The sequence below is a fragment of the Triturus cristatus genome, chromosome 10 (assembly GCF_964204655.1).
Source record: "Triturus cristatus chromosome 10, aTriCri1.1, whole genome shotgun sequence".
Taxonomy (NCBI): domain Eukaryota; kingdom Metazoa; phylum Chordata; class Amphibia; order Caudata; family Salamandridae; genus Triturus; species Triturus cristatus.
Genome location: NC_140593.1, coordinates 1,084,658,271 through 1,084,685,303, shown reverse-complemented (window position 1 = coordinate 1,084,685,303; position 27,033 = coordinate 1,084,658,271). Strand labels below are relative to the sequence as shown.

Here is a 27,033-nt window from a genome sequence, read left to right as displayed (position 1 = left end):
TCCCTTTTTTTTATTAATGGTACTATTTTCAACTAATATGTGCATCACTTAGGTGCACTACCCCTACTTACTCATAGCGGGGAGAGTTTGTAACCAGTAACCTTTTTCCAGGACAATATCAATGTACTTCCCACCTACAAGGACATAATCCTACAGGAAAAATGGCAGGTGCAAAAAAAAATTGCAAATTTATTCTTCTAGATATAGCCAAGATTACCCCAGCTTCTCTCTGTAAACAATACTTCAAAAATCTACCGAGAGGATTAACAAGAAAACCAGGAAAAGGATCTCTTCTCAGTAAAGTTCTAAGTTCATGCCAATGTGAAGCTTCGCAGAACCTAGCGGGAATGATGCCATTATGACAATCTGAGCTCTTAAGATTTTCTACTACTCTGCAATGATCTTAGTGAGATGAGACAAAAAAGGAGGTACAAGGTTATTTGATGGATTGGTTGTTTCAGTGATAGGTAGACTTTCCTAACTATTAACAAAGTGGCGTTGATCAAATATTTTTTTCTATTTTTCATCATAAATGTCTGCAGTAATTGGATTTAATTCAGTTCCATATTTTTTTTTTAATTGTTAGGAAATATTTATTTTTGTGGGGCTGGTAAAGTGATATTAATACTTTAAGTGCAATTGTATTTCAAATAGACAACTTTACTGTGTCATAGAGTGCTCTCCATTTTCTGCTGACGACCTTTTACTTCAGATTGTTTTTCTGTTTTTGTTTGATGCTGAACATTTCTTTAGCAGATCAGGTATGGTATGCACGACCACTTTAAATTCCCAGTGCAAGGTTGGCAAAGGCTAAGGTGGGATCAGAGTTTTTTTGACTCAAAGGAGGGTAGACGTCTGAGGAGAGGTCTAACAAAGGACCACCATGATCTCTTAAACTGCGCTGCATTAAGAGGGGTCTTTTAATTCAGAGATGGCCAGGAATCAGAGTTCCTGGCCCCATCAGAATTATGAGTTCCATGAAACACCCCAGAGCTATGGTGTTTCACACTGACAATTCAGCTTCTAAAAGCTGCCGAAATCTACAGGCGAAACTTTGGGGCAAAAGGAGAAATTCTCAGGGAACCTAGATGCGGAATTACTGATTGCTCATTTCTCAGGGTATCTCAACGGATCCACCTGTAATCCCCGATAACTCCATCTGTGATGGCAAAGATCACCACTTATTAAGCGAGCACTGGCAAAGTCAATACGTCTGGCCTTAGTTGGCACTTCTTTCTTTTTGAAAAGATATGTAATTTGCATAAAGAATAAAAAAAATATAAAACAATTTAAAACCAAGGAGTGGCACAGGAGCCCAGGCACACCAGCCTTGCACAAAAGTGCACTCCGTTTTAGGCAGCTGTGCACTTGTGATAAGGATAAGAAACAATTATGTCAATCACAGCTCAATGCAGCCAATGGTTGAAGTGGACTAACCAACTATGCCACTACTCCATACTATATGCTGTGGTGTTTGAAGCAAAACGTGAATGATGTTAGAACAGGCCACCAATGAAGGACTGGCTGAAAGTCTCTCAATGTGTGGAATATATGTGTATATATTGCTATGCTGCAAGTTTGGAAAACGTGAGGCTGACAAGACCGCTAAAGCGGTCGCTGACCACAAAATAATGAAATGTTTGCACGCTCATGTGAGTCAATGTGAGAGTAAGAAAATAGTGTGAGAGGTATTGTTGGCTTGGAATACAATGTTACTGTCTATGACACAGGCCCCGACTCCAATTCCCAGGATGACTCCCCTGAATGAAGGGGCGATAAGGTATTTCTATTCTGTTGAAATTGTAATTTCCTGCATAAGATGTGGAATTGGTGGGCTGTGTAGAACTATTACAGGCTCCTCGTGAGATATCTGTGGAGATATGTTGTTGGGTGGAGGGAGGAGGGTGTGTATGAGGGGGGGTGCATCCCTCGACCTGTTGTAAGGGGGGGGTCGTAGTATTAATGAAGGATGCGGTTTGTTATATATGCTTTTTTGTGTAACCTAAGTACGGACAGTGATGACCACCACCTGGTATGTGTCGATACTGTACATTTTACTTAGAACTGCTGCTGGAGCAGAGTTTTCAGTTTGAAAATTCTGGGGCTTTTGAAGCTCTGGCATGTCTATTCGTTGTATTAATTTATTAATAATTAATAATTAATAATTAATTATTTGTCTTGTGCAAGTGCGTTTATATTAATCAATCCGTTTGTTTTAACAAGAGAGAGTTACACGTGAGTGTGCTTAAATGTGCTGACTGATAATAACACGCGCGTTAAATGTGTTTTCATGTTTAAACATTGCTATGTGCTGTTTATTTTTGAGCACAAAATGCTTTTCGAATTAATGCTTTTCCATGTTGCAAGTGCTAGATAAATGCATACACATAAGGGTATTAGTGGGGTTAACACTGTTTAATCACTATGCTGTAGTAATGTTGTTTTTGTCTTTTTTAATTAAGATGGTCTATTAAGGCCTATGTTGGCCTGAGAAAGATGGCTGAATAGTGAGCCTGGCTGTGATTATAATATGAAAACTGTGACGAGGGAGACCCCTGCTGGAAATGATCCTGAAGCTAACTGACCATGGTCCTTGTTCGAAAAACTTTCCATGAGGACAGCAGCAGTTTTTGGGAGATCTCCAAGTGAAATGAAAGTGTCCTTGGCAGCCTTGGGAAACAAAGGAGCCTTAGAGGGAAACTCTGAACTGTGGCTCGATGGCCGAGGAGAAGCAGGATAATTGTGATACATGTTTTATTTTCTTGGTTCCTGTTCCGTAGTTTTCGTTATGTGTACTTTTCCTGAGCGGAGATTCTCAAATGTAGCAATGTTACATCCTTTCCTTCTCGCTCTGCTCAGCAAGTCCGGCGGACATTATGGTTTTTTCTATGTTCCCAATGTATCTTTCTATTGTTTAGAGACTATAAGATGTTAGTCTAGAGAGGGTCTTTTGCCACTTGCCATTTTGCCTTTGCCGCGTACCGAATCTGCGTTGCTGAGGATTGATGCTGAAGGGACTTCGTCTTGAGAGACATATACCGAGAGACTTGTCCTGACCCGTTCTGACATTTAGCTAGAATAGGTAACTATGAGAAATGATTTACTCTGATTGATTTTCTTTGACTAATTTTAGATAAAGCAATATAATTTTAAACATGGTGTTGGATATTCTTTCTTGTCAATTATTGGGTTTACGTTATTGATTATTGTTGTATATTTTGTATAGATTATGCTTAGGGACAGTCACAAAAACCAGGTCTTATCGACCTCGATATAGATGCAGGGTGTTTAGGAGTGTTTTCCTTCCACAGGTTTATTGCTGGTAGAGTATTTGAGCGTATGTTAGTGAAATGGGCCCTAGCGTATGATGTATGCATGTGCGTGTAACTGTGAGATTACTCTTTCCGTGGTAGTGGGAATATTGTACACACCCTGCTCTCTATCACTGCTAATAAAGAAATACATTAAAAAAAAGATGAGAGTGTGCGTATCTCTCGATTGACCCTATGAGGACTGCGCCGGTTGTTCTGGATCACACATTTAATCAATAGGGTAAGGCAGTCTTTCCCTCTTCTGTACAGTGGTTAGAGGTGGGCCCGTACCCCAATGCCTCTTCTGCCTCCTTCTGGCAGCGCAAAGAAAAGTAGGATCAGGGCAAACCAGTGACAGATTCCACGTCCATCTCAGGGAGCTGGTGAGCATGTGCACAGTCACCAATGTGGAGAAAAAAGAGAGGGTGCGCCTTCCACCAAAGTGTGAGAGATCACAGTCATGGAGACAGGCATTCCATTCAAGAAAATTGTGGAAATGGAGGGATTTGCAATAGGGTACCTCGGTCAGAACCAAGTCGGATTGAGCGGCCGGTTTACACTCCGACTGCCGACATTGTAATTCAGCAGCGGGACTGTAAACCTACCATGCCAGTTGGTAATTAGGCCCTATTTTTCGTGCATAACAATCATTTTCGGATTATTTCACCTGTGTGACTTTGCTATTTATGAGACATGAACTTATGCACTCATTAAGCTATCAATGAACTTGAATCTCCTTTCACTACCAAGGAACAGGAAAGTTAAATGGGGAATCAAATATTTTAGGGTTATAGCCTCCTGATGGAATAAGCCGCTTCTTCCTTTGAAAGAGCAATCCAATTTGATGAAATTCAGAAAGTCAATTAAGATGTAGAGGTTTGTTCTGATCATTTAATCTGGTCTGTCTGTTCCTACATTTTGTGAATCTATGCCATGTCAACCAGAGGCGCAACTAGAGCCATTTTTTCGGGGGGGGGGCTGAGCACAAATTTCGGGGGGGGGGGCTGAGCAAAAATTTCGGGGGGCTGAACTTTAAGCAATAGGCAGAGTGGAGCTGCAGGGGCTCTTAGAGGGGGTGAAACAACAGCAAGGCCTCATTAACATGCAAATGGTCTTTTAAAGACCTGTGAAGTGCTCGGGTGCGGCTGCTTTTTTTGCCCGGGAAGGTGTCTCAGCCCGGGCTGCCACACACGACGGGGGGGGGGGGGCTGAAGCCCTGTGAGTCCAATGGGTGTTGCGCGCCTGATGTCAACATCTTTTATGTCTACAGCGCAATGACACGTCAGTCCTGCGGTGCTGTGCAGTACAAATATTCCCCTAAACAGATACATTTTCTTTCATTGTTCCATCCTCACCTTCCAAGTAAATTCTCCAATGCATGCTACAACTGCGAATATCCTTGGTAGGAGCAGAGTGGAAAAATATAAAATAAATCCAAAAGTAAACACATTTTACAATCTCAAGCACTAATACAGTAGCAGAGATACACAGCTTGTAAAGGCTTATACAGCAGTGCTATATTTCTGGTTATGCTGTCCTTTGACATCGGTCAAATTGTTTTTCATTTGTTACATACAAAGCAGGCCTTGCTGCTTGTTAACATGATGCAGTTTCATGCACTGAGTGTGTGAGTGGATGAGAGGGCCTAATACATGCCTGTTCCTGACTAAAATGAACTTGTTCGAATAATTCAGGCTTACACAAAAAATGCGCAAAATGTCTACATATTTTCAGTTTCTTACAATTAGTGGCTTGAGAATGGGTTGCTCCACTCTTTGCAGTATTTAGGCATTACAAACTAGTTAGGGATCTGCTTCTTGAGAGCAAATGACCTTGTGCAGTTTCTCCAAGGGAGAGCATAACAATATCCAGTCAACAGTGCCTTCTATGTGCTTCCTGTAGCCAAAATGGAGGCGCTGTTTAACTGTTATGGGTATGAAATACAGGGACCAAGCAGGGAGAGCCCCTCCATGCTCCATAGACCACCATATATTCAAATCGTGTAGAAGATACCGGTGTTTGGGGCCGGGCAAAAAGATGGAAAGGCTGCTAGCAGGATCCTGACAGGTGATCTTCCTACTTCAGGCCTGATGGCATAAGGGAATGAGGGAAGCTATATATGATTCAGCAAGAGAAAAACTTTAATCAGCTATTAGTAATTTATATAGGAACATTTATGTAGATATGAGTGATAAAATATGATTTGGGTGTTTGAGGTTTCGCTGTAATAACCATTTTGTTTGCGGAGTTTCAATAATTATTATGGTGTTTCATATTTACATTGTTCGTAGAAGATCATTATATAATACATGCATTGTAGATTATGAATACTGATTTGGGGTATGAACCAGGGCATTAAAGAAAATCACCTGCAGTTGATGTGCTGATGGTTGCTGGAAGGAGGAAAACATCTGTTATTAGTTCAAGGAGCCCTGCAATCTATGACAAATGTGGCTTTGAACATGCCCAATGTTGAAAGATCTCCAATATTGAGGTCTGTGGTGCAGAGCTCAGCTTTACTGAGCCTAGAGCCAACTCATCAAGCAACATGGCAATGTCATCAGTGAGAATCTTCATGGTGAGTCGGTGAGGTCGAAGTGCGCTTCCAGGTCAGGTGGGTGTATCTATGTCAAGTGTTGTATCACAAAATTAACATATTTCATTCTGTGCTAGACTTTGGTCACGTAGTATGGGACCTTGCTGATGTCATGGGATTTCTAGGTGGGCACAGCGCTGGCGTTAGTTCAGTTCTTGGGGTCACTCCGATAGAAAGAACTGCACTGATAGCAAAGACTAATTTGACGTTGAAGAGGTCTTGACTTCAATATCCTCAACGCCTTAATCATGAAAGCATCTCAACATTGAGTAAGTCCCTCAAACCCCAGCACATTGAGCAAGTAGCTGGTATTCCTTGTTGGTCACTTCTGTAATAGGCTGTGATGGTGCTGTCTCTTATTGCAGTGCAGCTGGTATGACCTTCCTCTCTGAGGGGCATATGGGCAGACAGCTATCCTGATGTGCTAGGTAGAGCTTCCCTTGGCATCCTACAATGCTGTGTGCCTTTCTTTGCTATTTGGCAACAGACAGGCAAATTCTGTGCTTGTCTGGGAGGTTCCTCCTCAACATATTTAGAGCTGATATTTGGGAGACTACACGAAACACAGAGTCCTCGTTTTGTTCCAGTTTTCCAAAACAGAGTTGACACTTCACAAATAGTAAGGATATAGTGCCTGAGAGAAGGTCAAATAGTTGACACAAACAGGAGTGGGAATCAAATATTAATAAACACACTATAGTACTTGAAAGACGGCAGGAGAATGCACCGGAAACAAACTCGAATAACCCTCTAATGATGAATGGTAATCAGGAATCTCATCTTGAGAGTAGGAGTCGTTTTTGCAAAAACCTACTAACGTTTCTCAGTATTTATTGAAATGTCTGAGCTGCTTCATCCCAGGTCAGCACTTTGCTAATTTCATACACAGCCTGTTTACCTCCCACTCAAGAGAAATGTCAGAAATAAGAAAACCCGAAATCATTAGCACATATGCGATTTGACAGCAATGAAGAAATAAAGTATGTTTTATTACATCAATAATTAAAAACAGGGAAATATACAAACAGGGTTAAAAAAAAGCATAGGTCTCGTTTAATTACTAGATAAACACACTGTGTGACTTTCACAATCTGCATTGACATTTTCCTTTCGCTCTTGAGGTTCAAGCCCAGTCGGTGGCAGTCACTGCCACCTGGTGGACAAAGCTATATCGACACACATTTCTTCACAGTACCTGGTGCACCACCATTCTCCAGGAACAGCCCATGACTGTCATATGCAAGGCCATGCTGCGAGTGCGAAACAAAGACGGCATTCCCCAAAGTCGGTCAATCAAGCAGGGTGGTGTTATTAAGATAACAAATATTTAATCATTCGACGGGATTCCAATATTAAATTGGGCCACGCACCATTACATTTTTGTGGGTGGATTTGCAATAAAATACGTAAAACTCACCGACACCGTTCTGCATCTACAAGCCTTCATGCCACATATTGTAAACCAAACAAAAATCTTCCACTGCACGAAACTCAAAAACCTTCTATCCAGGCAGTTCGACTCTTTACAGCAGCCAGTAAACTTCAACAGAATAGAACAAAGCTTTTTTTTTTACTCAAAAAAGAGACTTGTAAACAATGCGATTTTGAGCTTATATACGTGACCCTGTGTGCAAAGCTGTTGCAAATAAATGATTCGCGTTGTAGTTTGTTGTAGCTAAGATGTGGTATGAAACAAGTGAAAGGCTAATTAGTGAAATGTTGGCTCACACAACATGGTGCATGTGTCCCGATTGGCTAGAATCACTGATTCTAGCCAATCACTGATTCAGGCCAATAATTGCACCATTGCATCATGCGATTACTAATTTTTAGCCTGGAATAGGAAATAAGCATGTGGACCTGGAAGTACTTGGCCCTTTTCTGCATTGTTATCAATGATTCCTTAGACTATCCCATTTGCCTTTACCACATTGCTATATGTAGGTAGCAAATTGGAGTTGGGAAGCCAAAGCAGACCGCAGGCAGGAGCCACCACAGTGTATGGTAATCTTGGTTGCGGAAACACTGGGACAGAGCGTTATCCCCCACAGCATACTTTTCCAGCCAAGTATAATCGGCCCCAATTCGAATGTATATTAGAGCCGATTTTTTGGTTTGGGTCAGTTGTGAAATCAATTGAATTTTCTGTGGCAATGTAAAATGATTACGGATGTTGTGCTAGAACAATACATTTTACACGTGTGGAAAGACTCTCCCTAAAGAAAACCAGCCCAATGCTCTGCAGAAAACCTCACCAGGAATCGATGCCTCTTTTAGCCCTCGCTCTAGGGCATCCCATGGTCCGAAGAGCCTTTAGGACAGATCACCTCTCTAAGGCACAGAGGCTACATGCACACACCTGGTTTGCAACCTCAGAGGTCAACTAATACTTCCATCCATGAAAGGTGGATTAAAAAAAACAGTGAAATACACATGTGTAACATTATAAGCAAACGATTACTTGGTTGTAAATAACTTTGGATTCTGGACACAAAAGCTATTTACTAAACCATACACAGACCCTCTGCAAGCCCTCACTTTAATAGAGGCATTATTAGCTGGAGTGACAATTGAACCATTGTGCAACCATAGTTAACTTATACAAAAAAGCATCTAGGAAAATAAACTCTTGGCAACACTGAACCTATAGGAAAAAAGGTGAGATTCAGAGCGACTGTATTACACAACATTCACCACTGCTTTTTTACTAGATTTTGACTTTATTCTTCGGGTAGTCATGACTTGTTTACAAACATCATCATTTTTCATTATCTTCCCACACCGTAGTGCGACGAAGAAATCTGAAGGCACATAAGGATATTGGCACTTATAACTGTGTTTTAGACTATGAAAAATAAAGATACTGTTTCCAAGGGGCACAGCCCCTAGGTTCTGGTGCCGTGCGTTTTTAAAAGTATAAATGCAAAAGGCTCAAAAACGTGAGCAAACTATTTCAAATGTTTTGCCCGACTTTTCTGCAGTCCATGAACTCTCCATCTCCAGCACACGTGCACAATCCTGGTCCTCACGTGAACTAGGCAAAGAGTCCATAGTCTCTGACGTACTTCCGGTTCTGTGAGACCACTTCCGGTTTCTTGGTTCATCCTATGCACACGCGACATGCCTATGTAAGTTGTTGAGCTTGTTTCCACGCTCTGCTGGTGACACTTGCACCCTATATTGATATCTCTTTTTCTAGTGACCAGTGTTAGGACGCCATTCGAAGTAGACCTGTATAGTTGAATTTTTCTGTACATCGGTGCAGGGACGCGGTTACCCTTGCAAGTTCAAGGAGCCAATCATGTGTCAGCCCGGTATTACCGGTCCTCGCTCAAGGGCGTCAGGTTTTCACTCAGAGCTTTTATTTTTATCTTTTGGTTTAAATAAGTTTGAAAGGCGAAATGTTGATTTCCTCTTGAGCTCCGGCGGGTTGTCCTTTTCTGGAGTGTCTTTCGAAGTATCTGTCGAGTAAAAAATAGCGGAACAGACACTCAGTCTCTTTTGAAAAAGTCAACAATGTAAAATCTGAATATTTGTAAAGAGTGCGCCCTCACCGTGCCTCTGGATCATTTCATTCACCATACGGTCCTCTTCGATCTCTCTGTAAATGAAAGGAAAAAGATTGGACTTTTGATTGGATACTGACATCTGTGCCTCATACATGAAGCTTTAGGCTTCATACTCCTAACACTGCTTTAAGATATTGATGAAACCATAAAACAGACCGATACAGGGGCAGAAGACATGGAGAAGAGAAATCACCAAGAGAAGGGATGAAAACATTTTATAACATGGAAGGTCAAAAGGGAGGAAAGAGGGAATTAAAGGACCGCAGCAATAAAGAGAAAGGCAGAGAAATAGAAAGAGACGAAAATCTAAGCGAGAAAATGAAAAAGTTGTGAAAATGAAATACAAATAGAAAAGAAAGGGGAAAAGATAAGGGAAGGAGAAAGAAAGGCTAAGGAGAAAGAAAGGCTAGGGAGAAAGAATGAAAGACCTTGACAAGTAGTAACCAGGAAATAATTAACGCAAAACGCATTCTTGAGTATTACTGAAACTGACTAGAATGATGGGTTGTGCATATATATTATGCTGTTGCCAAATATGAATCACATTGGAAGTGTCAACATGCTCCAAGATACTGACCACCTGCTAGGCCCACATAAGGCATACAGTAAAGAGTAGACGATATACAACAGTGGTGAAGCCCTTAAAACAAAAAGCTGCAATTAGGCCAGGGACAAGAGGTGCCTAGGGATCATAGGAGCACGTAAAGAAAAGGTCGTGGGGTATCGACTGCGCAAGGTTAAGTGAAACAGTGCTTGACACCAATATATCCTACTAGGACAAAGCTGAAAGGAAATTGGGCAACGACCACCCAGCGTTGTCAGCAGTGTAAACAAAGTCTACACACATATAACAAGATACAAAATCAATTTCCTGAGCTACAATTCGTTTTTCAGTTCTTCAACAACAGAACAGCAACAGAACAAATCTGTGGCTATCTGTTCGGTTGCTGTTCTGGAAGAACTGAAAAACGAATTGTACCACAAAGGATACAAATAAACAAGAAATACACTTTAAAGATTACTGCGTGGACTAATTGTGGCAGAAATTAAGTGGCTGTAGCTCAGGAAATTGATTTTGTATCTTGCCTAGGGATCATAATTGGTCATGAACGACCTAGTTTCAACGTTCTGAAGTATGAGCTTAGAAGAGAGAAACTCTGATGCAAGATTTAGATTTAAGATATTCTGAAGGGTGTCAGTAACCTGATTGGTGCTGAGTGACCACTGTGGCTCAAGAAACCTGCTTTACGAACAGCTAGTGGATTGCGGACCATGGGAAGATGCCAAAACTTCTCTCTGATGGGCGATTGTCCCGTGCGGAGACTCCGATGATGTGTTCTTTTGGTACACTGGTGTCTTACGATCAACAGCAAACTTCTCTTTCCTACTACAGCCCCTTTGGCTTCTCTAGTTTCAGGCTCCATATTTTCCCCTTTGTTGTTTTCCGGTTGTACGTTACATAATTGCGGTCCAAATATCAACCTTCAAAACTAACACAACCACTGTATCATCTACCACCACTTCATCATGTTAAGTATGTATTTATTACTCCTAAGTCAACACTAAGGGTGGGCGTAGTTCGCAAAGTAGCACTTCGCGAAGCTACGCAAAGTGAAGTTCGCACTACGCGAGCTACGCGTAGCACTTCGCGAACTGCGTAGTAACATGTTCGCACTGTGCAAGATGTTGTTTACAATGATTGCACAGTGCGGACAAGCAACCGGCACTGTGCAATCATTGAAAATGGCATCTTGCACAGTGCGAGCTGTAGTTTTCTGCTGCTCGAGTAGATTTTTACTCGAGCGGCAGCTTTCTCAACGCGAACTGGTAGTTTCTCATCGCGAGCGGTCGCGAGCATACGCGACCCCTCGCAATGAGAAACCTGACCTCCTCGCGTTGGGAATCTCGCCGGGAGGTTTATTTTCCATGCTCGCGATCGCCAACTTGATGTTGCTGATCGCGAACAAGGAAAAAGTCTCGCCGGGATGTCATTTTGCTTGCCCGCGGTCGCCAACTTGACGTTGAGGTCCGCGAGCAAGCAAAAAATGACCGCAGCACTACGCAACACTACGCTACGCGTGTTCGCACTGTGCTACGTGCAGTTCGCGTAGTGCGAAGTAGCGCGAACTTCGCAAACTACGCGAGCGTAGCGTAGTGCTTCGCCCAGGCTTAGTCAACACCCATTTACCTTGTGTTGTAGTGCTAAGATCCCTCGAAAGGATGCAAGATATTTGTAGGTCGATATTTTCAATCTCAACTACACATAATGAAACAGACGCCAGCCACCAGAGGCCAAAACTTTATTGACCTGCTTTATACTAGACCGTGTAGAGCACAGTGGACATCGTATACTTATAAATCTCTTCTATGGGAGCGCTTCCTACAAATGTATCCTTTACTGGTCCTGACATGGGATTGGGCGCTTTCTGGAGGAATCGTTGAATCCAAAGGAGAATCCACGGGTGGAATTCCCTTAGCCATCTGGCTAATATGGTGGAAAAACTAGAGCCGGTGGTGTCTCGCCCGAACTAGCACTTCCTCCAGAAATAGAACTGCTTCACATGATCACCTAAATCTATCTACGGTTATTAGACATCCTCTCCAAAGTACAATTCCTCTAAATGGTTGGGATTTATTGTCTAGTCTAACAGTACAGAAAGGGGTATTTTAGGAAAAGGCCAGAGTTAATGGACGCCTACAATCTTCAAAGAGCATTGGCAAGGCCAATCCGTAGCGCCGAGCTACTGGCTTCGCTAATGTTGGTTTACTTGGCATTGGTTATAAATTATTTATCGGTCAGAAATGGCCTTTGCCTTCCTGGAATGCTAAACTAATAATAAAATATAAAAAATATTAAATGCTAACCAGAACTGGTGTGCCAACATTTGTGCATATCCTGTGCACACACAAGTGGGCAACTTGGAAAGTTGTTTGTTTTTCATTAAAAACTACTCCAAGATGCTCACCCATGTGCAAGCACGCGTGGGAGACCATCTTGGAATAACAAATATCATTATACGGTGGCCACCTATACATATGTAGGCGTGGTGACACACCAGTGACAATCTGTGGATTTATTTGTTTTATAGTTTATGGATAAGAAGGTTGGTATAAAAAAGACAGAGTATGCTGTTCCTCCTGGTCAGGGGTGATTCTGTGAGGTACACACTCTACCCCAGGAGGAGATAAAGTGAAAAATGATATCTAACAAAGCATGAGAAGTACATGTGGTGGGGGGGGGGGGGAGGGGGAAACCACAAGGGTGGAACTAAAACCCTCACACACCCAGCAAGCTAGGTGTCATGCTTCATCATCTGGGTTTTGCTCCTCGTCGGGTCGGCGCTGCAATCCCCAACGGGCACCCTTAGAAGGGGCTCTTTGTCGGAGATCTTTTGTTCCTTGCCGAAAGATGAGTGCAAGTGAGGGCCAGGTAGGTGTAGATGTTGGTGAGTGTATATAAAAAGGGTTGATTAGTCTGAAAAACAAGTTTATTGGGTCAGTAAACCACCCTATTAAAAACAGTGTGAGTGGCGGTAGTCTGGACACATTGGGTCAAGGACTCACATCGCTCAACTCAGATGGTCAACATGTTTCTCGCCTAATGGTCAGGAGGATCCAGCGGCAATTCATCAGGACCAGTGTGGTGCAAACTATCTACAATTGTGAGGGTGTATGACAGGGTCTCATATTTATGTGTATGTACCTAGTCAAATCTGCCCTATGAAGGTGTGGAAGAATCTAACACTTTCGCAAAGGAGTGGCCTAAAAGAGAAGGAAAAACAAGCATAAAAGGCCAACACAAAACATTAAAATCACTTTATCATCTATGTACATGATAACATAGAGCTGAAAACTCCTTGTGTGCATGCACTAAACAGGAAGCAGATACGCTCGAATATAGTGATCATGCATTGGTGGATGCAGTATATGACACCGTGTCAAGGTAGTCTTAAAAGAACCTTTGTGAAAGAACTTAATTCAGGGGAACCTGAATAGCAGTGATGATGTCAATGCGCTCACCTAAAAATTAAACTAGTACCGCTCCAGTCGGTGCGTGGCGAGCCTCTTGGGATGGCGTGGTAGCCTCGTTTTTGATGCCCAAGGTGGTCGTAGAACCTACCCCGCTCTGCCGAAACCGGAAAATGATGTTCACTATCCAGCGCTCCATTTATGAACCGGTTGAGACAGGTAAGGGCGTGTTAATTGATTGGGCGTTCAGTGTCATGTGGTTCGTGTGTGCAGGAACGCCCAAGTTCTATGTGGCTATGGGCGCCATCTTAGAACGGGGTACTGAATCCGTACCAGTTAGAGTAAAGATAGTATCGGTATCTTATAAGTAATAAAAAAATTAATTAAAAAGAGACCCAGTTGGAGTCTAGTCACTCTTTTGAGAAGGAGAATGTGTACAACCCTGTATTGGTTGGTTCCTAGTGTGTGGGTTAACACACCCTGTTCTATGTGACTATGGGCGCCATCTTGTAACGGGGTACTGAAACAGCATCAGGTGGGGTAAAGGTAGTAACGGTATCTGTTAGTGTTTAGAACTCCCCGGTTGGAGTCTAGTCATTCTCATGAGCATGTGTAAGGTCCTGTGTTAGTTAGTTCCTAGTGTGTAGGTAAATACAACCGAGCGAGCAATATCGGTTGTACGCATCGCATAAAGGAATGCGACGTGAGAGCTGAAAACAGCGTATCTCTGGAATCACTGGCACAATATTCACGCACCAGGGCAGTCCAGTTATTAATATTCGGAGATAGCTATCAATACATAACTGGACCACATCACTGCGCATGCGTAGAGTCCCAAGAAATGTAGGCTCAGTTATACTACTGTGGATGCAGTGTAGACTCATCAGTGCATCAGTGCACCCCATGGTATATCATCATTCAATCCTCTCTTATCAGCTGTGAGTCGATGTACCCATCTTTGTTCAAGTTTGAACAGTGCCTGTGATGTGATTCTTGGGTGTGACTCCAAAACAACCCATCTAAGCGAGTCTGGTGTGTGGTGTAAATTCTTAAAGTGGGTGTACAGTTTTGTGGTCTCCTTCATGCATCTTATATTGCTCTTATGCTCGGTGATGCGTGTCTTAATAGCTCGTGTTGTCATCCCTATGTAGATCAGTGCACAGGGACATTTCAATAGGTAAATGCAGTTAGTCGAGTTGCAATTCGTGTGGCGTGTAAGTGTCCAAGTGAAAGTATCAGACAAGGTAACCTCCTTAGTGGCAATTGTCTGTTTGCAGGACGTACAATTGCCGCAAGGGAAATGTCCAACAACTGGTGGAAGCCCCCATAGTGTGCCCTGGGGGTTCTGTGTTTCTTTTCTGGCAGGCCTTGTATGGATCAAAATGTCTTTGAGATTCTGGGTCCTCTTAAATGCAAATCTGGGTTGAGGTAAGGATAGTTCCCCAGAAGACAAGATACCCCAGTGTTTTTTGATCACTTTTTTCATTTCATTGGATGCCGGAGTAAACGAGGTAACACAGGTCAGGATATCAGTTTGTTCCCTAGTCCTGGTCTCTAGAAGTACCTCTCTGGGGTTGTTCCTAGCGCGTTTCATTGCTCTTTGAACTGTGTTGGTCGGACACCCTCTGTCTGTTAGATTCGTCGCTAGGATATCAGCCTCTTTTTTGTAATCCACTACTGAGCTACAGTTTCTCCTCAGACGGAGAAACTGACCAAACGGTAAGTTGTCCCTCAATGCCTTGGGATGATGGCTACTGTAGAGTAGGAGGCTATTCCTATCAGTAGGTTTCTTGTAAAGGCTGGTAGTTAAACCCCCAGACGCCAATCTGATGTCAAGATCCAGAAAAGCTATGTTAGTCATAGAAATGTGGTTCGTGAACTTTAAATAGGGGTTCTGTAAATTGATCCACTGGCAGAATTCATCACATTGTATGCGTGACCCATTCCAAAAGATGAGGACATCATCTATAAAGCGTCTCCACATACTCAGGTTATTACCAAAGGGATTGGTGGGGCTCCAGATGACCTCCTCTTCGAAAGCGGCCATGTATAAGCAGGCCACACTAGGGGCAAAGGTACTCCCCATTGAAGTTCCCTGGCATTGGTGGAATAGCTCGTTCTGGAATTCAAAGAAATTCTCAGTCAATGCCAGGGAGGCAAGGTCCATGATGAATGATACAGGAGTGGGTGATGACCATACCTCCTTCCGGAGGGCTGCTTCAATCACTGTGAGGGTTGCCTGTTGTGGGATGTTTGTGTATAAGGCCTCCACATCTAAAGTAACCAGGAGGCTAATCTCCCCGTTGGTTTCAAACCCTTCAATAATCCTGAGGATATCACTGGTGTCCTTGATGTATGACGGTATTTTTTGGACCAGTGGTTGTAGGAAATGGTCTACGAATCTGGACAAAGGTTCCAGAATAGAACCTATCCCGGACACAATAGGTCTGCCCGGGATCGGTGAGGTTCCTTTATGAACCTTAGGCAACGTGTAAAAGTATGGTGTCACAGGATCACGAACATTGAGGTAGTCTGTCTCTTTTTTAGTGATCCATCCATTAGTCTCGGCTTCAAGGGTCAAACTGGTGATGGCATTCTTCAATCTTGTCGTTGGGTCTAATGTGATCGGCGTATAGTACTTGCGATCACATAGTTGACGTCGACATTCTGTTTCATAGTCAGAGGTAGACTGAATTACAGTGGCACCCCCTTTGTCTGCCTGTTTAATCGTGATCGATTGGTCGTCAGCCAGAGCCCTGGCTGCATCCATTTCCAGTTTAGAGAGGTTATGAAAGGTCGACTTTCCGCGCCCCACTGCTAGGTCTTTGAGAATGGCTTTCTCGAAAGTCAATACTTCCGGGGGGACCATGCCCGCACTGGGGGTGAAAGTGGATGGTTTATGTAGGCCAGTGTCACCTGAGTCTATAGGGGGTTCGTTTTGAAAGAAGGCCTTCAGGCGAATCTTTCTAAAGAAACTGTGAAGTTCGCATGCTTCTTTGAATTTGTCAAGCCTGGGGGTGGGTACGAAGCCCAGTCCCTTGCGAATCACTCGTAGCTCGACACTATTCAGTGGTCTGTCTGATAGATTAATAACTAAGTCCTTTTGCCCCTGCGTTGGCTCCGGGTCTCCATCGGGGGTTGAGGTTGGTCCTGCCACTGTACATGCTGCACTCCTCGCTTTCGCCCTCTTCCTCTGCCCCAGCCTCTGCCTAAAAAAGGTTGGGGATTAACCCCTGGGTAGAATTGAGGGGGGCATGGTGGGAACATTGGATATTGCCAAAACTGAGGTTGTGGCGGTCCGGGGAACATTGCTCCCCCTTGATTTTGAAATGTCCGGTTATTCTTTCTTCTCTGGTTTGGGGTGTCCCAACTCCCAGAACTCGAGTTGCTATTATTGGATCCTCTCCTACTATTGTTACTTGACTCCTCATCACTTGAGTAACTATTTCTAGAAAGTGTGAAATCGGGTTTGAGGTAGGGGAAAATCTTCTCCTTGTCGAACCTCGAGATATCTTTTTGTAATTTAGCAATCTTTTGTTTTAGAAGGTACTCTCTATTCTCTGCTATTTCTGCATTAATCTCTGCCAACTTTGGTTTGAAGATGTTACTATGTACTGCGGATTTCATGGTTGCCTCAGCAGCTTGGATCCGTATTAGCAGAGCATCAGCAAGTCTCTTAGCGGTGCTGATTATCAACACTAAGAGGTCTCGGGTACACTTCCACGACACTGAGGACCAATCCTTCTTAAATGGGGGATCCTCCAAAAATAATCTGGGGACTATGTTGACGATGAGACCATTAGGGGCGATGTTGGCCCTGAGGTACTCCGTCATTAATGCTCCATGCATAGTCATTCTAAGCCATTCTTTCTTTAAGGAGACCAAATTGGTCCAGTCTTCCGACTGTGACACGGTTGCTATGTTCCCGTCTACTCCTAAGAGTGACGGTGTTCTTAAAATGTCAGTGACTGCATCTTCGCCATAGCTAATACCTAGTTCTCCATCCATATTGTGGAGTTTAGGAGTGGTGGACGACTAACCCGGGGATTCTGGTTAGTGTATTGCAAGTGTGGGCCTACCAGTATCTATTAATACTGTAGGTAACCTCAATACGTTCCTGTGGTTATCAGCCGCGCTAAATATCTAAATAAGGAAAGGAAGGGGTGGGCTATATTTAACGAGGTCCAGCATACAAGCCCTGAAATGACTTAAAAAAGACAGAGTATGCTGTTCCTCCTGGTCAGGGGTGATTCTGTGAGGTACACACTCTACCCCAGGAAGGAGATAAAGTGAAAAATGATATCTAACAAAGCATGAGAAGTACATGTGGTAGGGGGCGGGGGGAGGGGGAAACCACAAGGGTGGAACTAAAACCCTCACACACCCAGCAAGCTAGGTGTCATGCTTCATGATCTGGGTTTTGCTCCTCGTCGGGTCGGCGCTGCAATCCCCAACGGGCACCCTTAGAAGGGGCTCTTTGTCGGAGATCTTTTGTTCCTTGCCGAAAGATGAGTGCAAGTGAGGGCCAGGTAGGTGTAGATGTTGGTGAGTGTATATAAAAAGGGTTGATTAGTCTGAAAAACAAGGTTATTGGGTCAGTAAACCACCCTATTAAAAACAGTGTGAGTGGCGGTAGTCTGGACACATTGGGTCAAGGACTCACATCGCTCAACTCAGATGGTCAACATGTTTCTCGCCTAATGGTCAGGAGGATCCAGCGGCAATTCATCAGGACCAGTGTGGTGCAAACTATCTACAATTGTGAGGGTGTATGACAGGGTCTCATATTTATGTGTATGTACCTAGTCAAATCTGCCCTATGAAGGTGTGGAAGAATCTAACACTTTCGCAAAGGAGTGGCCTAAAAGAGAGGGAAAAACAAGCATAAAAGGCCAACACAAAACATTAAAATCACTTTATCATCTATGTACATGATAACATAGAGCTGAAAACTCCTCGTGTGTATGCACTAAACAGGAAGCAGATACGCTCGAATATAGTGATCATGCATTGGTGGATGCAGTATATGACACCGTGTCAAGGTAGTCTTAAAAGAACCTTTGTGAAAGAACTTAATTCAGGGGAACCTGAATAGCAGTGATGATGTCAATGCGCTCACCTAAAAATTAAACTAGTACCGCTCCAGTCGTTGCGTGGCGAGCCTCTTGGGATGGCGTGGTAGCCTCGTTTTTGATGCCCAAGGTGGTCGTAGAACCTATATTCGAGCGTATCTGCTTCCTGTTTAGTGCATGCACACGAGGAGTTGCTCTTTTGCGAAAGTGTTAGATTCTTCCACACCTTCATAGGGCAGATTTGACTAGGTACATACACATAAATATGAGACCCTGTCATACACCCTCACAATTGTAGATAGTTTGCACCACACTGGTCCTGATGAATTGCCGCTGGATCCTCCTGACCATTAGGCGAGAAACATGTTGACCATCTGAGTTGAGCGATGTGAGTCCTTGACCCAATGTGTCCAGACTACCGCCACTCACACTGTTTTTAATAGGGTGGTTTACTGACCCAATAAACTTGTTTTTCAGACTAATCAACCCTTTTTATATACACTCACCAACATCTACACCTACCTGGCCCTCACTTGCACTCATCTTTCGGCAAGGAACAAAAGATCTCCGACAAAGAGCCCCATCTAAGGGTGCCCGTTGGGGATTGCAGCGCCGACCCGACGAGGAGCAAAACCCAGATGATGAAGCATGACACCTAGCTTGCTGGGTGTGTGTGAGGGTTTTAGTTCCACCCTTGTGGTTTCCCCCTCCCCCCCCTACCACATGTACTTCTCATGCTTTGTTAGATATCATTTTTCACTTTATCTCCTTCCTGGGGTAGAGTGTGTACCTCACAGAATCACCCCTGACCAGGAGGAACAGCATACTCTGTCTTTTTTAAGTCATTTCAGGGCTTGTATGCTGGATCTCGTTAAATATAGCCCACCCCTTCCTTTCCTTGTTTAGGTAAGAAGGTTGGTAGCCATTTCGAAACAGTAAATTAGGAAATAAAGGGCAGGCTAATAGATAGTTTACAACTGGTTAGCTGTGTACAGCCCTCGCAAAAACAATTTTAGAAAAACAAAGCAGACACCAAGAGAAGTAAGTGAGTTCAGAAAGCATTGGACGAGTGGGCACCAAGAAGAGAGACTGTGTAGGCAGAAACAGGGATTGAGGGCGATAAAAGCAAGGCGCCCCATGGAGAACTAAAAGTTAAATGAAATGACAGCCTGAGAAATTAAACACACTAGTTCCCTCACGTCCGCAATAGAAGGATAGAACTCATCCAATGAGAAACAATGGTAAAGCAGAAAAACACCATGAGTTTGTTTAACACCAGAATGTAAGGAAGGGTGTGATTAGAGAGAGTGAGCAGAGTTCAAAATGGACGGGATATCTTGGGAATGACATTCTAACTCCTTTTTATTTGACAAAAACATATGCTATACTTGTTGTTATAAAAGCAACCGTCTTTGAACGGTTAATGCAAAAAAGTGAGGTTTTAAAATGAAAGGGGCGGCTCACCGGTATGTTAAGGGAGAGGAGGGACAGCCTGCTAAAATTGTAACAAGCATTGGCAAAGCCGTTAGGATTCGCTTATGCAAGAGCTATTGGCTTTGCCAATGTGTTTTAGCCATATTGTACACCACTGTGGCTGCCGTTCAGCATGGCTAAAAGTTAGTGGCGTGGCATGGAGGAGACTGGCGTGGAGTCTCAGAGTGGGATGGCGAAGAGTGGAGTCAAGTGTTGCGGAGTGGCACAGAGGGTCATGTATTGAAGTGTCACAGAGTAGAGCAGGGTGACGTACAGTGAAGTAGCATAGAACAGAGTGGACTGGCGTAGAGTGCATTGGTGCAGAGTGATCTAGAGTATAGTGTTGCAGAGTACAGTGCCACAGAGTGCAGCGGCGTAGAATTCAGTGGTCCATAGTAGAGTGGCATTGAGTGTGGTGGCATCGAGTGGTGCAGGATAGAATATAGTGCTGTAGAGTACAGTGGCATAGAGTGCATTGGCATAGAATAATGTATATCAGAATAGAGTGGCGTAGAGTGCACTGGCGTAGACTGCAGTGTTGCAGAGTGGCGTAGAGTGCAGTGGTGTAGAGTTCAGGGGCACAGAATGGAGTGGCGCAGAGAGTGCAGTGGCAGAGTGAAGTAGTGTGGAGTGGTGTAAACCCCCAGCATCTAGCAAGATTGTCACATAAATCCTCTTACTTTGAAGTCAGAGAAAGAAAAGTAGACACTAAGGACCCTAAGACAGAGCCTGACATTTGACCTCGGTCTTTGAATGCACAGCAAATGTGATAAGATAAGAACAAGATTTACAGGCCTGCGTACAGAAAGGGCACACGTGGAAGAATACAAGGGGAAATGGTGTGAAAAGCCTTTGCTCCCCGTGAGGGACAAACTAAAAACACATAAAGCCAGCAATAGAAAGCCAGAAAATGAGAATTACAAACCACAAAGCCAATGGTAAGCAACATGGGGAATGCTTTACTCAAGCAAGTTTTCCGAATGTCCCCAAGATGTTGTTAGCAAACCAGACAGCGGCGCTTTCTAGTAGGCTTGGACCTAAAAAGTATTTTTGCCAGTTTTCCTGCTAAATTAAAAAAATTTAAGCATGTGCATTTGGCTAATCAGCAAATTTAGAGTCTGGTTGGGAGCAAGAACTGGCTGTAATAATTAGAATAAGTAGAAGCTTCACGGTGATAATGTTTTTTTTAAAGAGGTAAAGTAAGAGTGTTAGCAGCTCAGTCGGGAGTGCCTCTTTCTGATTTACAGTTCGAAAAAAGGTTCCCACTAGGTACAGTTTGGTTGCGTTATACTGAAAGTATATATTTTAAAAGTACTTTTTTTTAGCTTAAACTCTGAATCCTGTTTCACATTTTCTCCTTCACTGACTGGACTCTAAACTCCCACTGCTTCACATGTACTTTTTTTCTAATCCACCGATAGCGCTATGAAGAAGCTGCAGCGCTCCACGTAAAATAAATAAATATTTAAAAAAGGAAGGAATGAGGCTTCTGGACCGAAGCACTCACAGCTTTAGCCGCAACTATGCAGTACAATTTTACTAACATGTATTTATTTAATTTTAGGAAATAAAAGTTTTATTTCCTAAAATTAAATAAATACATGTTAGTAGTAGTTAATCAGTTTTATTAAAACTGATTAACTATCCAAAATAAAAGGGTGGACTAGAGGATCTCAGGAAATTTAACATTTGCAGGCCACTTTCAGGCCATCGAAGCAAATGAAATTATATGATGCTTACATTTTTTATTATTTACATTAATTACAGGGAAAGACACCCTCTATTTTTTTTTTATTCAAGCAAGAAGAATATTTACTTAAAAACAAGTGAAGTTACTCAAAGACGGGGGCTGTTTCTTCCAGTGTTCAGCAGTCTTCCTGCTTTGCAGTTATTAGCGCGCGCTTGCGGATGTTGAACATGTGCCCCGAGGTCTTTAGTTCCGGTCTCGCGCACTGCCTTTAGTCCTGGTACTGGTAAAGGCAGCTGATGGTGCCTCTGATACCGGAAGGGGCCCTACGTACCCGGACCCAGCTGGGATTCTCATTCTGTGCTTCTGAGCTGTGGCTCCTGGTGGGATCCAGATGTGTAACCGCCATGTGTGAGGCTCTTTTCATGACCTTCCTGTTTCCCCGGATGCTCCTTAAACCGTGTCACCACGCTGAAATACTTCCTGACGGAGCTTCTCGGAGACGGATAGAGTTCCCTTTGCAAATGACAGCGCTGCATTTAGGGCAGGTTTACACATGCCAGTTTATTATCAATAGCTATGCAGCATGTAACCGGGCTTGCTTTTCGAGTCCTGGGTAAAACAATTAAAAAAAACGCATTGGCAGAGCCGTTTTAAGGCATGGGCAAGGAGGGCTCTGGTGTGGGGCCACAGCCGTTCAAGAGCGCCCCCTGAGAGAGTCTTGCCCTGGTGACTGAATTATTCTTAAACAGATTGTTTTCAATAGCGTTTTCCTTTAATTTATTTTTAATGTAGGTAATGGGTGAGAGTCTATTACAGACATGTTTCAGACAAATGTTTTGTTTAGGTTTCATGCAACATCCAAAATAAAAGTTTCTTTTAGATCAGAACAGTTATTCACATGTGAGAAAAGGGCAGGGGGGGCACAGAGATTATTTGCAGTAATATTAGTGAGCTGCTGCTGTGTTACTATATTGAAAACACACATCACTATCCCTGAATATTCGATGGAAACACATCTAGGATTTGGACCAGTGTGCCTGTGCACTGGCAGTGACTTTGCCAAAGAGGGCATGAAAGAGTTGAAACTGAATCATAAATTCAAAGCTGTTCCGAACAAGGGCCCCCAAAATACGTTTGGCCCAGGGCCCCCAAAATCCTTAAGATGCCCCCGAGTATTGGCAAAGCAAATCGGTCTGGTGTTCGCTGCCAGCCTTTTAGCTTGTTTGGTTTTGTCTTGGTTTCTGTAAAACTTTATTGTTGGGGAGCTGCTTGGCCCGTGCTAATATAAAACAACTATCTAAAAGCAAAATGTGTTTTGGTCTCAAAAACTAACATTGCCACAGTAAATAATCTCTTGCATGGAAGGGGACTACAGAGCGTCGAAATTGGTCAAGTCACGAGCAGCACAGAAAGTTTTACACACCATTTTAGTGTTGCATAGATGGCAATAATAGGAAGCTAGGAATGTATCTCTCCAAGTACAGTACCTAAAGGCAGGCTTCGAACAGAAACCACCCACTCAACATTGCGCTGAGCAAACCAGCACCCACCTCCTCCAAATTTTGAGGACAAGGTTACAGAACAATCGACTCCCTGCTATGGTTTTGGAGAAGCAGACGTTTTTAATTTTGACAGTGGAGTAAGAATGGTGATTTTGCTTCTGATGTACATTATTGTGGTGCAGTATAAATGGCTATGTAGTTAATGGTTAGGATTTAGGCAACAATCTAGAAGCTAGTCACCCTACTAGTTAAGTTGTGGAGTGACGTGTGACCTCAGAAGGTCTCGCCTCCCAGACCGTGCAAGCTGTTTGGTTGCGTAAGACCTATAATGGACATACCATGAACTTACCATGGGCTTAGAGCCCACCCACTGTTTACCATTGGTTGGTTTTGTTGCAACTCACATTTACTTGATTCTTATTAGATGGCGGGCCTTCTTCTATTTTTTTTGTTCCTCTTTGGAGTATAGCCTCTTTAACAATTTTTATTGGCTCAAGATATACCTCCACTGCTCACCCCCTGGAACTACTTTTTATTTTTTGGATAAGCACTACATGAGAGTGCATATGTTTTCCAGCTCTCTCCCTCGTATGCTTCTTCTCTGGCCAAATATCCACCCCTGTCCTCCGTGTTGTGCTTTCTTCCTCAGGTGTTGCTCTCTCTCTCTATTGTAGGCTTCTCTCCTTCAAACTCAGTGTTGCTCTCTCCTATGTGTGCTTCATCTCCTACTCCGATGTTGCACTCTATCTCAAGTGCTTCTCTCCCATGACCCACACTTCATGTAGTTCTCTGCACTACGTGCTTTTCTCCCCACCGTGTTGCTAATGCTGCAATACATCGACAAACAGCATTAGCAAAGCCGATGGGTCCAAAAGGGGAGACCTATTGGTTTTGCTAATGTTTGTTTTTGCCAGAGTTGAACTTTGGAATGCTGTGTTTTTTAATGAAACATGATCGAGCAAGTCTTCAGAGTTTTGTTTTCAGTACTCTGGTTCTAGTATAACTATGGCATGGTGTGGTGTAAAGCTGGCTCCATGCAGAAAAGGATAATTGCAAATTTGGGTCATGACTGGTCGTGGCTAGCCTCATATTGTGGCTAACCCAAGGACTGGGGTTGCGGAGTAGCTGAGTGATGGTGAAGATGAAGAACCCATGGCTTATTAATAGCATATGCATGTGAGCACGTGAAAACGAAAAGGACACGCTGACTCATTTTGTTGGCAAGGAGCAAGGGGAAACTTTTAAAGTTGTTATTTTTCGAGTGTAGGAAACAAAACAAAGGCGAGAGGATGAGATCGGAGGTCGAACAAACACCATATGCAGATCTGCACTGCAAATAAGGGGGTACCTATTGATTATAATGAACCACTGCAAGCTCCTATGGAATCTTCAAAGCATGGTCGCCAGTATACAACAGTGATGGAAAGAAATGAAACACATATCTCCAACAGTGTGCAAAAAGGTATAATTCAAAAACAATCTCATCAATTGTACAATACTTAAAAAATGATAAATCAATAGACAAAGGTAAGCCCAAAGAGCATCAGAAATAAATCCTTGTATGTGTTCAAGGTTTTTCAAACAATCATAGGCAGCATAAAATTGGATTAAAAGACAAGTGCCCAAAGTGCAGGATCAACATGCAGTGCTTGGAAAACTCATGCATCGGCGCAAAATGGTTAACAATAAAGAAGAATGACTGCGAAAGAAGTTACAGCTTGGCACTATACATGGATAATTTGGGGGTAACAGTTCATAATTATTCAAGTGTGCATTTAAGTAATTATTAATTTAACATAATTTTCCGCCAGAATATTGTTGACAGCGTTTCAACCTTTCAATATTCAACTGGTCATCATCTGGACGGAGCAATGAGAGAGCACAAAGGAAAAAGATTCCTGCGAGTTGAATACCGGGGCAATGAATGAATCTTGTAAAACACCCGCTCAGTAAGTGGTGACGAACAGCATCCAGCAAGGGCAAATAGGACCCAGGAATAGTGTTGGAAAAGTAATTCTGCACTTCAGAAAGCCCATAGGGGTAGCATTCTTCCATCAGGATAATGGCGCTACTGTCCATCATGCGAATGAAAGCCCTAACTAGCAGGGTAGCCTCTGTTAAAGAAAGTGAATCAGTGATATAACAATATCAAAAGGTCCAGGAAGTAATCCCTAGGGTTTTAACACTGTTGTGCTGAGCTTCATATGTAGCAAACAAAGGACAGAATTAGAAATGGGTCAAAGCTACGCATATTTAAATACAGGGGGAACCTTCTGGAGACAGGAGTGGAAGCAAAACATATACTGAGCCACATAAAGGGAAATGCACTAATGAGCAACTTCAAACAGGGATAGCCGTGATGGGTGAACTCAGAAAGGGCCAACCCCCAATAAGTGAAAACAAACAGGGATGTTCAACTAGGTGTGACTTTTCATCGGCATATGCTCAAGTGTGTCTCTTCATGCAGGGTTACCCTCTGATGTGTGAAGTCACAGAAGGACAGCCACCAATGCGTTAACTAAAAAGGGAAAGACACCAGTATGAGTACTCTAAAAGTGATAGCCCCTATTGTGTGAATTCTAAAAAGGGATAACCCCCAAAATGTGAATATACGAGGCAATAGCTAAAGATGTGTGAATTCTCACTGGGATAGCTGCCAGTGAGTGACTTCACAAAGGGTTAATCCACCCACCCACCCTCAATGTGTTAAGTCACCAAAGGATAGCCACCAATGTGTAAATTCTAAAAGGGAGTGACCAATGTGATAAGTCGAACAAAGATAATACCCAAAGTGTGGACCTTCAAAGGGATAGTAAATATCTGATTCCATACAGGGCTAACCCCGGATGTTTGAACTCACAAGGGAAAGCCACAAATGCATGGACTCACAAAGCGATCACCACTGATGTGTGAATTATCACACCGATGACCTCCAATACACGATTAACACAAAGCTAACCCTCATTGTGTGGACTCACTAAGGGAAAGCCACATGATGAGTGGATTTAAGAAAACATAACCCTATTTCAGACCACACAGACATTACCCCTAGGCTTTCCTGTTTTCAGTTTCTATTTTTGGTAAATGTTGGTGTTTTTTTCAGTGTTTTGAATTCCTTAAAAAAACAGTGGTCATCAGTGGTTACACATTTTTGTGTAATTAAAAACAACAGAAACAGTGTTTTTCCGGTGTTTATGTAAAGTTTTGATTTTCTTATTGATCGCTTTCTACACTGATTGTGCATGGTATATAGACAGTGTCCGTACAGTGTATATGAGGTCCAAATACATTTTTGCAAATCAAACCTATTGCAGTACACCATACAATACTTCTTCAGTGAGTCTTTGGTCATGTGCGCTCGCTCTTTCCTTCCCATGTAAACCTTTTTCTATGAAAAGGCCCTCTCAACATTGGCACTTGAGACGGGCAACCCCAAAACAGCCAGTACACAATTTGCTATCTCTGGACACTGACATAGCTTTCCATGCCAATACTGGTGCACTTGAAGATTGTGATTCTCTGGGCAGGTTCTGTAACATTTGCTTTGAACTGGGCGCTTATGCCCCTAAAGTTATTGAAGCGCTCAAAAATGAAGCAGCACTTTTGAAACTACGGAGAAAATTCCCCTTTACGTAAGGAATCTAGAATTTGTAAGAGTACCACAGTGAGGTTTCATTGACTTCAAATGCCATGGTTGGTCAAGGGACATTTCTATGCATTATTGCAAGCCATTTATTATACATTGTAAAATAAAAGTTCCTGAATTGCTCTTCAACATTGCTTTGCTTACCAAGTGGCAAGCCCTCGAACAGGGAACATGCTGCAGTTCCAATTTCACTAAGAGTGTTGTC

The 27,033-nt window shown here is 43.0% G+C and overlaps 1 protein-coding gene across 2 annotated transcripts in view; it reads right to left on the bottom strand.

The window, feature by feature from the left end:
• Positions 1-6,875: 6,875 nt before the first annotated feature.
• MICALL2 (MICAL like 2) overlaps positions 6,876-27,033 on the bottom strand; it is a 167,911-nt gene continuing 147,753 nt past the window's right edge. For both annotated transcript variants that reach the window (XM_085629259.1, XM_085629260.1), the window contains exons 16-17: positions 9,462-9,508; positions 6,876-9,368 (exon numbers count right to left, since the gene is read on the bottom strand). In XM_085629259.1, the coding sequence (XP_085485385.1) occupies positions 9,256-9,368; positions 9,462-9,508 (160 nt within the window). In that variant the 3' untranslated portion in view covers positions 6,876-9,255. The remainder of the gene's footprint in view (positions 9,369-9,461; positions 9,509-27,033) is intronic.